The sequence below is a fragment of the Phyllostomus discolor genome, chromosome 13 (assembly GCF_004126475.2).
Source record: "Phyllostomus discolor isolate MPI-MPIP mPhyDis1 chromosome 13, mPhyDis1.pri.v3, whole genome shotgun sequence".
In the NCBI taxonomy this organism is placed as follows: Eukaryota; Metazoa; Chordata; class Mammalia; order Chiroptera; family Phyllostomidae; genus Phyllostomus; species Phyllostomus discolor.
The window spans coordinates 74,102,835-74,117,393 of record NC_040915.2 but is presented as its reverse complement, the minus strand read 5'-3'; the positions used below and the strand labels follow the sequence as shown (position 1 = coordinate 74,117,393).

General features: G+C 40.2%; 1 protein-coding gene across 1 annotated transcript in view; it reads left to right on the top strand.

Moving 5' to 3' along the window:
* The window catches only part of UBASH3B (ubiquitin associated and SH3 domain containing B), a 146,603-nt gene that overhangs the window by 118,094 nt on the left and 13,950 nt on the right, over positions 1–14,559 (top strand). Inside the window, exons 10-11 of the mRNA XM_028528869.2 lie at positions 8,442–8,534; positions 9,777–9,921. Of these exons, the coding sequence (XP_028384670.1) occupies positions 8,442–8,534; positions 9,777–9,921 (238 nt within the window). The remainder of the gene's footprint in view (positions 1–8,441; positions 8,535–9,776; positions 9,922–14,559) is intronic.

Sequence of the window (14,559 nt, the reverse complement as noted above, 5' to 3'; positions counted from 1 at the left end):
CAAGGATTTACAGAAGAAACTACATCTATACTAGTAGAAAGGGTGGAGAAGCAAAAAGGGCTGGCCCTTCACACAAGTGCAGAATCCTACAGATTTTCAACTACTGCTGAAAAGATTCATATCTAGCCCTGGCTGGCGTAGCTCAGTGGATTGAGCGCGGGCTGGGAACCAAAGTGTCCCAGGTTCGATTCCCAGCCAGGGTACATTCCTGGGTTGCAGGCCATAACCCCCAGCAACCGCACATTGATGTCTCTCTCTCTCTCTGTTTCTCTCTCTCTCTCTCTCTCTCTCCCCCCCCCTTCCTTCCCTCCCTAAAAATAAATAAATAAAAATCTTTAAAAAAAAAAAAAAGAAAAGAAAAGAAAAGATTCATATCTGAGCTGAAAAGGTCGCCCCTGAGGAGTTTGGAGCCTCAACCCCATGCTTGACTCTCGAGTCTAGAACACTACAGCCAGGAAGAAGAGCCCACATAACATCTGGCAGTGAAAATCAGCCGGAATCTGTCCACCAGAAAGAGAGAGGAGTCTTCTAGAGACCAAGGTGTCCTCTTAAAGGGCCAACACACAAAATCTCATTTGCAGCTACTTATCTTGGGAGCTCCCACAGAGGGAGGGCAGCCCAGAGCAAACTGTAATTGTGTGAGGATAGACTGGGCTGTGTGGCTTTGGGGAGAGGGCTAAAGGGAAGTTGCCAGGGTCCCTGTGCTGATCCCCACTCCCACACCATCTGAAGATGCCATCTTTCCTAGGTGGAACACTCCCTTCCATACACCATCAGCGTGGGGAGGTCAAGAGTCTCATGCTCCCAACTCCCTGTGGCCCAGCCCTGCTGAGCTCAGGCCTGCCTAGGCCCTCAGTGCAGACTCTCTTGGATGGCCCCGAGGAGGTCTGGGCAGCCTCAGGGAGATACTGAGTTGTGTGGCTCTATGGCAGGGCCCGCTTGTTGTTCACACACTCACTGATACTGCTGTTCCTCCTGTGCAGAGGAACATTCACATGGCCATATCCTGATGACTATGCTGGCCTCACGTTTTTAAATATATTACATTGATTATGCTATTACAGTTGTCCCACTTTTCCCTCTTTATTCCCCTCTGTCCTGAAACCCACCTCCCACCCACATTCCCCCCACCTTAGTTCATATCCATGGGTCGTACATGTAAGTTCTTTGGCTTCTGCATTTCCTATTCTATTCTTAACATCTTCCTATTTTGTACTTACCATTTATGTTTCTTATTCCCTGTACCTTTTCCCCCATTCTTCCCCACCTCCCCCCCCCCCACTGATAACCCTCCATGTGGTCTCAAAATAAGTTTATTAAAAAAAAAAAAGAAAAATCGAAAAAAGAAAGGTGACCAATGATACAATGATATAAAGGGAAAAAAATCAAAAGATATCTTGAGACAAATGAAAATGAAAATGCAACAGCCCCAAATCTATGGGACACAGAAAAAGAAGTCCTAAGAGGGAAATTCATAGCCTACCTCAAGAAACAGGAAAAATCTGCCTGGCTGGCGTAGCTCAGTGGATTGAGCCTGGGCTGCGAACCAAAGCATCATAGGTTCGATTCCCAGTCAGGGCGCATGCCTGGCTTGCAGGCCTCGGCCCCCAGCAACCGCACATTGATGTTTCTCTCTCTCTCTCTCTCTCTCTCTCTCTCTTTCTCCCTCCCTTCCCTCTCTAAAGATAAATAAATAAAATCTTTAAAAAAAAAAAAAGAAACAGGAAAAATCTCTAACCTTATACCTAAAGGAACTAGAAAATGAACAAAGTGAGGACAGGGGAGGAAATGACAAATATCAGAACAAACATAAATGAAATAGAGTCTAAAAAAATGTAAAAGATCAATACTACTGAAAGATGGTTCTGTAAAAAGATAAACAAGATTAATATACTTTTAACCAGGTACATTAAGGAAAAGAAGGGACAGGACCTTAGTAAATAAAATCAGAAATGAAAGAGAAGTGATAACCAACAACACAGAAATACAAAGAATTTTAAGAAAATATTACAAACAACTATATGCCAATGATGGGACAATCTGGAAAAATATATAAATTCCTAGAAACATACAATATGCAAAGACTGAATCAAGGAAAAACAGAAAATCTGAACATATCAATAACTACTAATGAAATGGAAGCCATAATCAACTATCAACAAACAATACTCCTGGACAGGATGCTTTCACTGGTAAATTTTACCAAACATTCAAAGAAGAAAGAACTAACATCTATGCTTCTAAAACTATTACAAAAATTAAAAACAAGGGGAGACCCCTAAGCTTATTTTATGAGGTCAGTATTAACCTGATTCCAAAATCAGATAAAGACACTACAAAGAAAGAAAATTATACCCCAATATACCTGATGAAGATGGCTGCAAAAATCCTCAACAAAATATTGACAAACATAATTCAGCAATACATCATAAGATCATGCAGCAGGATGAAATGGGATTTATTCCTGGGATTCAGGGCTGGTACAATATCTGCAAATCAACATGATACATCACATAAACTAAATGAAGGATAAAAATCACATGATCATACTATAGATGTAGATATAACATTTTACAAAATCCAGGACCCATGTCTGATAAAAACTCTCAGCTAAGTAGGCATAGAGGAAACATACCTCAACATAAAGAAGGTCGTAATTGACAAACTCAGCCAATATCATACTCGATGGGGAAAAATTAAAAGCATTTCCCTTAAAATCAGGAGCAAGACATAAATGTCCACTCTCACCACTCTTATTCAACATAGTGTTGGAAGTCCTAGCTGTAGCAATTAGACAAGAAGATGAAATAAAAGTCATCCAAATTGGAAAGGAAGAAAAAAAAACCTATCATTAGTTGCCTATGGCATGATATTCTACATAGAGAAGCCTAAGGATTCCATCAAAAAACTACTGGAACTGATAAATGAATTCCATAAAGTAGCAGGATATAAATATTCAGAAATAGATTTCATTTGTATATACTAATAATTAACTATTAGAAAGAGAAACTAAGAAAACAATATCATTTACAATTGACTCAAATAAATAAAATACCAGCAATACATTTAATCAAGAGGTACAAGGCCTGCATTCAGAAAATTATAAGAAAACAAAGAAAAATTAAGGGAGATATAAATGGTAGTATATACTGTGCTCATGGATAGGAAGAACTGACATCATTAAAATGTCCATACTACCCAAAGGAATGAATAGGTTCAGTGTGATTTCTACTGAAATACCAGGCATTTTTTCACAGAACTAGAACAAAAAATCCAAAAATTTATGTGGAACCACAAAAGACCTCAAATAGCCACAGAAATCATGAGAACAAGAAAAATGTTGGAGTTACCACACTATACAACTCCATAGTAATAAAAACAGCATGATACTGGCATAAAAACAGACAAGAATTATCAATGGAACAGAATATAGAGCTTAGGAATAAACTCATGCCTGAATATCAATTAATATTTGATAAAGGAGCCCAGACTGGTGTGGGTCAGTTGGTTGGAGCATTATCACTCATACTGATAGCACCAGCTTGATTCCTGGTCAGGGCACATACCCTGGTTGTGGGTTTGATCCCCAATAGGAGCACGTATGAGAAGGCAACCAATAAATGTTTCTCTTTCACACTGATGTTTCTGTCTCCTCCACTCCTTTATCTCTAAAAGATCAATAAACATATCACCAAGTATTTAAAATCAATAAATACATAAACAATTGGGACTACATGAAACTAAAAGGTTTTTGCACAACAAAGGAAACCATCAACAAAACAGAAAGCCAACTTACTGAATGGGAGAAGATATTTGCCAATGATACATCGGATAAGAGGTTAATATCCAAAATTTATAAAGAATTCATACAACTCAACACCAAAAAAAATAACAACAATCCAGTTTAAAAATGGGCAAGAGTACCTGAATAGACACTTCTCCAAAGAGGATATACAGATGACTTATGAAAATGTGCTCAGTGACAATAATCATCAGAGAAATACTAATTAAAACTACAGTGAGGTATCATTTCACATCAGTCACAACAGAATGACTTTAATCAATAAAAATCAATAAATCAACAAGCAATTGTTGATAAGGATGTGAAGAAAATGGAACTTTTGCACTCTGGAAATGCAGACTGGTTTAGCCACTGTGGAAAACTGGAGAGTCCTCCAAAAATTAAAAATGAAACTGCCTTATGACTCAGCAATTTCTCTTCAGGTAATATATTTGAAGAAACTGGAAACACTAATTTGAAAGAATAAACAGCATCACTTATAATAGCCACGGTATAGAAGCAACTCAAGTGCCCATAGTAAATAAGTAGATAAAGAGATGGTACAGCCCTGGCTGGCGTAGCTCAGTGGATTGAGCACGGACTGGAAACCAAAGTGTCCCAGGTTCAATTCCCAGCCAGGGTACATGCCTAGGTTGCAGGCCATAACCCCCAGCAACCGCACATTGATGTCTCTCTCTCTGTCTATCTCCCTCCCTTCCCCTCTAAAAATAAACAAATAAAATCTTTTTGTAAAAAAAGAGATGGTACATATATATATAATGGAATATGGCTCGGCCATAAGAAAGAATGAAATCTTACCATCTGCAACAGCATGGATGTACCTAGAGATTATTGTGCTAAGTGAAGTAAGTCATTCAGAGAAAGACAAATACCATATGTTTTCACTTATATGTGAAATTTGGGGAACATAATTATGGTTGCCATGGGGAAGGCATGTTGGAGGACTGGGTGATATAAATGCAAGTATTGAGAAGTACAGATTAGCAGTTACAAAATAGTCCTGGGGATGTAAAGTACAGCATAAGTAATGTAGTAAAAAATATTGTAATAACTATGTATGGTGCCAGGTGGGTACAGAAACTATAGGGGTACAGTTTGTAAAGTATATGATTGTCTAACCACTGTGCTGTACACCTGAAACTATTTTTTAATTTTTTAAATTACAATTATATTTTATTGTTGACGCTATTACAGTTGTCTTAATCTTTCCCCGTTAGTCCCCCTACTCCATCAGACAATCCCCACACCATTGTCCATGTTCATGGGTAATGCATATATGTTCTTTGGTTACTATATTCCCTAAGCTGTACTTTGATCCCCATGACTATTTTGTAACAACCAATTTTTACTTCTTAATCCCTACACTTTTTTTGCCCACCCCCCTGATCCTTTCCCATCTGGCAACCATCAAAACATTCTTTATATCTATGATTCTGTTTCTGTTCTACTTGTTCGTTTATTTTGTGTTTTAGCTTCAATCATTGATAGATATGTATTTATTACCATTTTATTTGTTCATATTTTTATGTTCTTTTTCTCAGAGAAGACCCTTTAACATTTCATATACTAGTGGCTTGGTGATAATGAACTCCTTTAGATTTTTCTTGTCTGGGAAGCTCTTTATCATGATAGCTTTGCTGGATAGAGTAATCTTGGTTTTAGGTCCTCACTTTTCATCACTTTGAATGTTTCTTGTCAATCCTTTGTAGCCTGCAAAGTTTCTTTTGAGAAATCAGCTGATAGTGTTCTGGAAACTCCCTTATAGGTAACTAACTGCTCTTCTCTTGCTGCTTTTAAGATTTTCTCTTTGTCTTTAGCCTTTGGCATTATAATTATGGTGTGTCTTGGTGCAGGCCTCTTTGGGTTCATCTTGTTTGGAACTCTATGTTTCCTAGACTGTATGTCTACTTCTTTCACCAAGTTAGGGAAGTTTTGTCATTATTTTTTCAAATAGGTTTCCAATTTCTTGCTCCCTCTCTTCTCCTTTTGGCACCCCCATGATGTGAATGTTAGTATGCTTGCAGTTGTCCCAAAAGCTCTTTACACTGTACTCATGTTTTTGGATTCTTTTTTCTTCTTGTGTTCTGATTGGGTGCTTTTTGCCTCCTGATATTCTAAATCACTGATTTGATTCTCCGCTCTACCCCCTCCACTGTTGATTCCCTGTAAATTGTTCTTTATTTCAGTTAATGTATCCTTCATTTCTGACTGGTCTTTTCATGGTTCCATGCCCTCTTTTATGCTGCTGAGGTCCTCTCTAAGTTCACTGAATATCCTTATAACCAGTGTTTTGAACTCTGCATCTAGCAGACCACATGTCTCCATTTTGTTTAGTTCTCCCTCTGGAGTTTTGCTCTGTTTCTTCATGGGCCATGCTTCTGTGTTTCCTCATTTTGGCAGACCCCCAGTGTTTGTTTCCACATAATATGTAGAGTTGCTACAACTCCCTGGCTTGGTAGAGTAGCCTAATGCAGTAAGTGTCTCATATGGTCCAGTGGCACAGCCTCCTCTATCACCCAAGCTGGGCACTCGAGGTACACTCACCATGTGGGCTGTGTATACTCCCTTCCTGCAGACAAGCCTTGATTGCCATTAGCAGGTCAATGGGAGGGATTTACACAGGCCAATCGGCAGCAAGGACTGGTACTGACCACTGACCACCAACCTCCAACCACCTTGGAGGATCAGCTGTGCAGGAGCCCACTCCACAGAGCAGGACTTACTTTAGCACAGTGGTGCTTGCTGAGTCTGCCCCTTGAGTGTGTTGCTTGCAGAGGTGGTTGGGTGGTGGTGCTCTGATGTGATTGGTAGCTGTTCATGGGGAGTGCAGGCTCTGGGCCTCCCAGGAGGTGCAGGCCAAAGTCAGCCACCCCCTGTTTTCTGTCCAGGGCCACCCAAATAAGCTGCAAAACAATCTGAAATTGGCTGCTACTTGTGCTAGGCATCGATGTGCCCAAGTGAGTTCAAGATGTGAACCAAGGCCAGCTCCTTTGGTGTTAGTGCCATGCCTGGGGACACTTAGCAATAGGCATGGGGCATGCTGAGGCTAGATGCTGTTTGTTTGAGAGGTTTTAGGAGAATCTAAAGCATGAGCCAAGAGAAGCCATTTGTATTTGTAAAAGCCACTGGAAACAGCCTGGGTGGCCCTGAAAGTTGGGTGGTATGGATCCTCAGGTGATCACCAGGGTAGGGCAAATGGTGTGAGCCAGGTTGATGAAGTCTCAGATATGGCACCCACCTGCCAGCTCTGTGACTGGGAACACTCAGAAAAGGAACAATGGCCTCTGCTAGCATTTATGTCTGGGAGAAAGCTGCACCCCAGCTCTTGCCCTGATGCCAGACTATTCAATTTCTCCCCTTACGCCTCTAATGCCTTTCAAGCTGCTACCCTGGCACAGGAGCTCAAAGGGAGTGTGTCCAAGTAAGTCTGTGTATGGGCCCTGTAAGGGGAACTGCCTGAGATTCCAGCAGTTTGTCTTTCACAGCCTCAATCCCCACTGGTTTTTATAGCCAGAAGTTATGCAGACTTATCTTCCTGGCACTGAACCCTGGGCATGTAGGCCTGGTGTGGGGCTGGGACTCTTCACTCCCAAGATATTTCTCTCAATTTTACCCACCATATGTGGCTATGGAAGCAGCCTGTCACATCTCTGTCCCTCCTTACAGTCTTGATGTGGTTCTTTAATTTGTAGTTGTAGGACTTCCATTCAACTCAATTTCTGATGGTTGTTCTGTAGTTCAGTTGTAATTTTGATGTGGTTGTGTGAGGAGGCTAGCTGTGTTTACCTACACTGCCATCTTGAATGGAAACCCTGCCACCTGAAACTAATACAAAATAATACTAACTATAAATTGTAATTGAAAAATATTAAAAACACTACATTGATTTCACTCTTATAACTCAAAAAACGAAGTATGGGAGCAGAAAAAAGACATGAGAGAAGCGAGATAAGCTGAGACCGGAAGTCAAAGTCAGCTGGGTAAGAAGGAGCAGGAGGAGAGAAGGGAAGGACAACATAAAGTCATAGGCATGAGAAACCACATCAAGAGTGTAGAGGAAACAAGCTGTCTTGTTTCTAAAGCATAGATTATGAGCAGGGCAGTAGATGATGTTGGCAAGATGAATAAAGACAAGTTTGTGGAAGACCTTGACCACTGTATCAAGGTGTTTGGACTTTATTCAGTAGAGGAAAAAAGTGGATTCCATGAGGAAAGTGTTGAAGTATCAGGTGTTGAGATTTACCTCTGGTAAAGAATGTGACAAGAATGTGACAAGCTGAAATTTTATTTAGAACAGCATAAAATTAAAACAATTTAAACACTCCTACTTTTATTACAAACTTGAAATCAAAGCATTATTTATTATGTTTCTGGGTTTCTCCTAAGTGGACATTTTGCCCTTGTTAAGTACCAGGAAGGAGAGAAAAAGACAAGAAAGCATCTTTCACTTGGCTTCTTTTCCTAGAAATAAGTCTCTGTATCAAGGGATTTGTTTGAAACAAAAAGGGTTGAGACTGCTGACTTTGTGTGATCCCTCACTGACAGAGAGGTTTGCAGGGTCTGACTGCGTCTTTGGCCACAGGAGGGTCCAGCTGAGGCTGAGCCCATCAGATTGATTGCCCTTTGGTTTTCTTTGCAGGTGAAGCTTTATTAGAAAGTAACACCATTATTGACCACATCTATTGTTCCCCATCCCTGCGCTGTGTTCAGACTGCATACAACATCTTGAAAGGTAAGACTTGATGAAGGTCAACCAGCCCAACCCTCTATCTCCAGGCAGCCCTACACCTAAGTCATCCTAGACTCATGGGATGATAGCAAAGTAAATGCTTCAAATTTGGAATTTTTAATAGTGATTCTTTTGAAAGATATCTCTATGAAAGTCCCCAAACCATACTCCAGCAGTATCAGCATGAAGAAAGGAAGTATACAAATACTATTTTTCTTGAATATTTTTCTGGATGAACTGTAGTCATGTAAAACATCGTTGTCTGGCAATGATTCAGAGCCCACAGAGCATGAACCAGTGACGTCATGAAACAGTGACGTCACGTCCTCCCACTCTGCTCTGTTTGCCTCTTGTTTGCAGTAGCGATGATGCTTTGAGGTGTCTGCAGGTCTTAACTGTCCTTGTTTCTTCAGTGGAATGACTTTAGAAACACCATTGTTGTAAAGATATTCAACTTCTATCCTAAAATCTGTGGAAGGCTGAGCTCTAGAAATTGCCTTTCTCATTTCACTGGAAAAAAAAACTAGAAGAAATGCTGAACCGTTTACTTATACAAAACAAATGAATGAGCCAGCAATAGCTGAGCCGACAAAGAATTGACACTGTAGTTGAGATTGCTTTTCATTAATCTTAAGTAAACCAGAATGCATTTGTCTATTAAAATGCATTCTATATTAAATTTGCATAGAAAAACTCAGCTTAAGGCAATATATAGAGAGTTACACAGGGACAGTCTGACTGTGAGGGTCATTACACTGTGATAAAGTGTGAAACTTGTGTACTCTCACTTATAAGTATTCAACCCTGGATATTTTGATAGAGAAAATGAATGACTTGCCTGATACTCAAATACGATGTAAGCTATTGTGGACTAATGGATACTGAGAGAATGTTTGAAGTTTTTCATTAGGTAGTCTTGGGGTTTACTTTAGAAAAAGGAATTACAGTAGTCATAGAACTCTATAAATTATGGGGTAATGACTTGTGTTTTTGTTTTCCTTAACCCACATACATCCTATCCTGGTGCTGTGGCCAGTGTTATTAAACTCATATATTTGTAACACAAGAATTTAAAACCCTGGTCCAAACCCACATATTTCCACGTCCTTTTTGCTCTGTGTAGCATCTGGTTGAAAAGAGGATAGCAGATTTACCAGAATTTTTATGACAGTTTGGCCTCTAATTTACTTTTCCACTGAGAACATAGTGATGTTTCCTTCATCTTCATTTTATCTTACCTCTAAGGTTTACAACAAGAAAATCACTTGAAGATCCGTGTAGAGCCTGGCTTGTTTGAGTGGACAAAGTGGGTTGCTGGGAACACATTACCTGCATGGATACCTCCATCAGAGTTAGCTGCAGCCAACCTGAGTGTTGATACAACCTACAGGTAACCCTCGGGAACTGCTGTTTCTTGGGGCCAACGTGGAAGTACTTTACCACACCAGGGCAGGCCTCTGAAGGAAATGAAGGACCAGACATAGCCCACAGGCAGTACTCCATATTGCTAGAAGTCAAGCTATGATTTCTAAAACCCAAACTGGAGAAAGCCAGCATCCCCTTGTATTTAGATTACTTTAGATCATATCTCCCCACACAGTGACCTTTCCTGACTGTATTATGTCTCTTCCAGTGAATAATAAAACCATCTTGCATTCCGGGAATGGGCACCAGCAGATGGTGATGCAGTTCCACAAGACTGTGGGAGATAAATGAAATGACAATGTCTTATCTTTAATTGTCATTTTTAATTTTTCAAACCATGTTTAATTTCTCTATCTTCATGTATCATTGCCATAACCCCAGAGTGTAGACAAGCCACTTTTATATGTAAGAGAACACAAGTGGCTTTGCCTAAAGTTGTGCGTTTGATGGACACATATGGCAACGACAGGAACAACAGCTAGCCTTTGTTGGTCCTTCTCTGCATGGAAAGTACTGTGTAATCTCCTTCACAGGCTCCTCATCCCCAGTCCTTTGCTTTCCTCCACTGGACCAGACTGCTAGGATTAAAAAGAAGTGTGTGTACATTGTTCACAAGTGAACAATTAAGAATTAACCAATTATAACAGTAGAGTTAAATTAACTGTCAGAAATGTACTTAGACATTTGTAAATTGTCTTTGAAGAGGGAGAGTTATAGCCACCATATTTCTTAGGGCAGAATTTGGAACAAGTAACTAATATAAGCAGAGATTTCTTCCTTGGGGCCTCCCTTGACCTTTCATTGCAGATACCTACCCTCACTGTAGATGAAGCCATGGCAGTTTCTGGCTGCATTTTTCCCCCTGTGCTTATTTTCCTACTCTACAAATAATACCTCATATAACATGCTAAAAAAAATAATGTGCACTACTTCTTCTTGCTTAGAGGAATTCATATTCCTCAAAAATAAAATTAAATCAACTAAATCCCCTACTAATTTTGTCCTGGCCATACTATGGCCACTGTTTTTTAATCCTTTGAGCAAAACAGCAATAAATTGTTGCCCCGTGCCATCAGCTATCATCTTTCTGGCTTGGAAAGAGGGTAAACTGCTACCAACACTGGTAAAGTAATTTTCCTCACTCACCTCCCAGGCCAACTTGGGACAACCATTTCTTCAGCTTTTCCCTTAAGTGAGTCCTGCAATTCTTCCCAAGCTGATTTACAAATGTCTCCAGAATCATTCTGCCTGGGCCTTTTAATGCACACAGCCACACATCCCATCAGTAGTACAGGCAGAATGATGAATGTCAGGAACCTGGGGGGGTCAGACCATGGTCTTTATTCCAGCTTTTCTTTTCTTCTACAAAAAAATCAAAGTTCAATCATTTTGTGTTTAAGAAGGGAAAAAAGGTTAAGCCCCTTCTAATTTTATAAATCAGTTGTTAAGGTCAGCGATTTATCACATACTTCAGCATGCAAGAGCCACCACCCCTAGAGGTGAATTTCCTCTGAAATTAGTTAGGCAAAGTGAGTAGACCTTTTGAAGCCCGATGCCATCAGCCATCATCTTTCTGGCCTGGAAAGAGGGTGAACTGCTACCAACACTGGTAAAATGTTTCAAATGACTAAAGAAATATAGTGGTAGGTAAGGAGTGATGGCCAGGGTAATGTAAAGCAGGCGAGTGCTGTTTGAAGAACCCTGTCACCTTATAACAGCAGGGAGGCAGGACTGGAAGCCAGGCTGAGAGAAACTAACCAGACCAATGACTGATATCCAAGTGTTGTGTCACCCACAGGCAACAAGACCCAGCATTGGGACTGGGTGCAGAAAGCACCCCCCGTCTTAGGGAGCTGGGCAGGAGGGAGCAAGTCAGAAATAGACATACATACACACCAGTTGGATGGATCTTCAGAATAGGGTCTTGACTGGGTGTGGTAGGGAGTGGTGGGGAAAGGGGACCTGGATCTGGTGTGTTAGAGGGGCAATCAATCAAACTTCAGTGTGGGGCTCAAGGCAGAAGCCTAGACCCAAACAAGGTGAGGAGGAGAGAGTTTACTGGGAAGAATAATGTCCTAGGGATGGTTGCTGAGCACCCAGAGCTCAAGGTTCCAGGTCTAGTTGGTGGTTGGAGGCTCAGCTGACTCTGAGTACAGTACGTGTATCCTGCAGGTGTGGCTAGAGCATGACACATTCTGCTGACAGTGGTAAGAAATCTTTGACTCTGTCTTATCCCCATCAGGACTGGTGGCTCAAACATGAAAGCCATTCATAGGTTAAACCTTAAGTTAAGAACTGCCAAAGGCAAGAGCTGGCCAGGATGAACTGGATACCAACACTTACCTGCTTGTCACTTACTCTGGTCTCATATACTACAGTGGGGTTTCACTTTTGAAATGACTATCTGGACCATATAAAGAGGACTTTTCTCATGGTGGGGGTGGTATAGTGGGTACATCTGTGAGACCAGTGACATAAGTGATAATACAACTAGATGAGAGGTTTGGATGGGGAGAAAGAGTTTGCTGCAGAACAATGATGTATGTCCTTCACAAGTGGTGATTCATGTTTCTCCCTAGCTCTAAAGGTGTTATGAGATTCAGAAGGCTATTTCCTACAAGCAGCATATTTGCTGAGAAAATGTTGTATAGAAGAGAGCAGGTTTCCTTCAAATGGAGCAGCATTCTTTCTCCCAGGACAGTAAATCCAAGTGCACAGAGAGGCAGCTGAGAGGTGGACGCTGTTAGAAATGGTCCCAAGTGGAAAACACGTTTACAGTCATTGATCTCAGACCCAGGTTCAAATCCAGGCTCTAAGAGCTTCTATGATATAAGCATACACACGTCCTCTGTAGCGTTTCTGAGCCTCAGTTTTGCCATCTCTAAAGTCAGGATTTGCAAAAGGGTTGCTAGAAGGGCTATATTCAAAGAGTGTAAGGAGGCATGTTGCACAGAGCCTGACACATGGGAACCTCTCAGTAAATCTTTATAATAATAATAGTAGTAGTAGTAGCAGTGTAATGTATTCCAACCAAGATTTTGTGTGCATTCACTTTGAGAACTGACCACCACCTTCACCCACAATGCTCTAAATATCAGAAAGGAAAGACACAATAAGAAAACAAAAAAGTATGACATAATTGTACTCCAAAGCAAGATAAATACCTCATAGACAAGAAACAATTAAATAGTAAAGGGACCATACGTCTTCATTTATTTTTTAAAAGATTTTATTTATTTATTTTTAGAGAGGGGGGAAGGGAAGGAAAAAGAGAGGGAAAGAAACATCAATGTGTGGTGTGCCCCTCACTGGGGACCTGGCCCGCAACCCAGGCATGTGCCCTGCCTGGGAATCAAACCAGCACCCCTTTTCTTCACAGGCCTGCACTCAATCCACTGAGCAGCACCAGCCAGGGCCATACATCTGCATTTAAAACCTGTCCTTTCAATTGCCCACCTTATTATATAAGGTGAACTTTACCCTGATACCTAAGCCAGATATGCACACCTCAAGAAAAGAGAATTACAGACCAATAGTCCTGATGAATATATTGTAAAAATTCTCAACAGAATATTAGCATACCACATTCAACAGCATATTAAAAGGATCATACATCACAGTCAAGCAGGATTTATCCCTGTGATGCAAGGGTGGTTCAACATATGAAAATTAATAAACATGATACACCACATTAGCAGGATGATCATAATGATTTGATCATCTCAATAGATGCAGAAAAAACATTAGACAAAATACACCATGCTTTCATGAAAAAAAATGCTCAACAAATTGGGTATAAAAGGAACATACCTCAACATAATGAAGGCCATATGAGAAATGCAGAGCTAACATACCCAATGGTGAAAGATTGAAAGCTTTTACTCTAATATTAGGAACAAGATTAAGGATGCCCACTTTTACCACTCCAATTATAATACTGGAAATCCTAGCCAGAGCAGTCAGGCAAGAAAAAGAAATAAAGGTCATCCCAACTGAAAAGAAAGAAGTAAAATTGCCCCATTTGTTCGCAGATGATAGAATATATTGAAAATCCTAGAGATCACCATAAAACAGTCAGAACTTATCAATAAATTCAGTAAAGTTACAGGACACAAAACAACACACAGAAATCAATTGTTGTGCTATACACTAACAAGAACACATCTGAAACAGAAATAAGACAGTCCCATTCACAATAGCATCCACAACAATATAATATTTAGGTATGAATTTAATCAAGGAGGTGAAATACATGTACACTGGAAGCTGCAAGACATTGATGAAAGAAATTAAAGATACAAACAAATGAAAAGATCCTATGCTCATGAATTGGAAGAATTAATATGGTTAAACTGAACATACCAACCAAAGGCATCTATGGATTAAATGCAATCCTTATCAAAATTCCAGTGACATTTTCCACAAAAACAGAAAAAACAAATCCTAAAATTTATATGGAACCACAAAAGAAGGCATCACACTTCTGATATCAAAGTATACTACAAAGCTATACTAATCAAAACAGTATGCTAACAGTATTTTTACATAAAAATAGACACATAGACCATAGAACAGACTTGAGACCCAGAAAAAAATCCTCAAA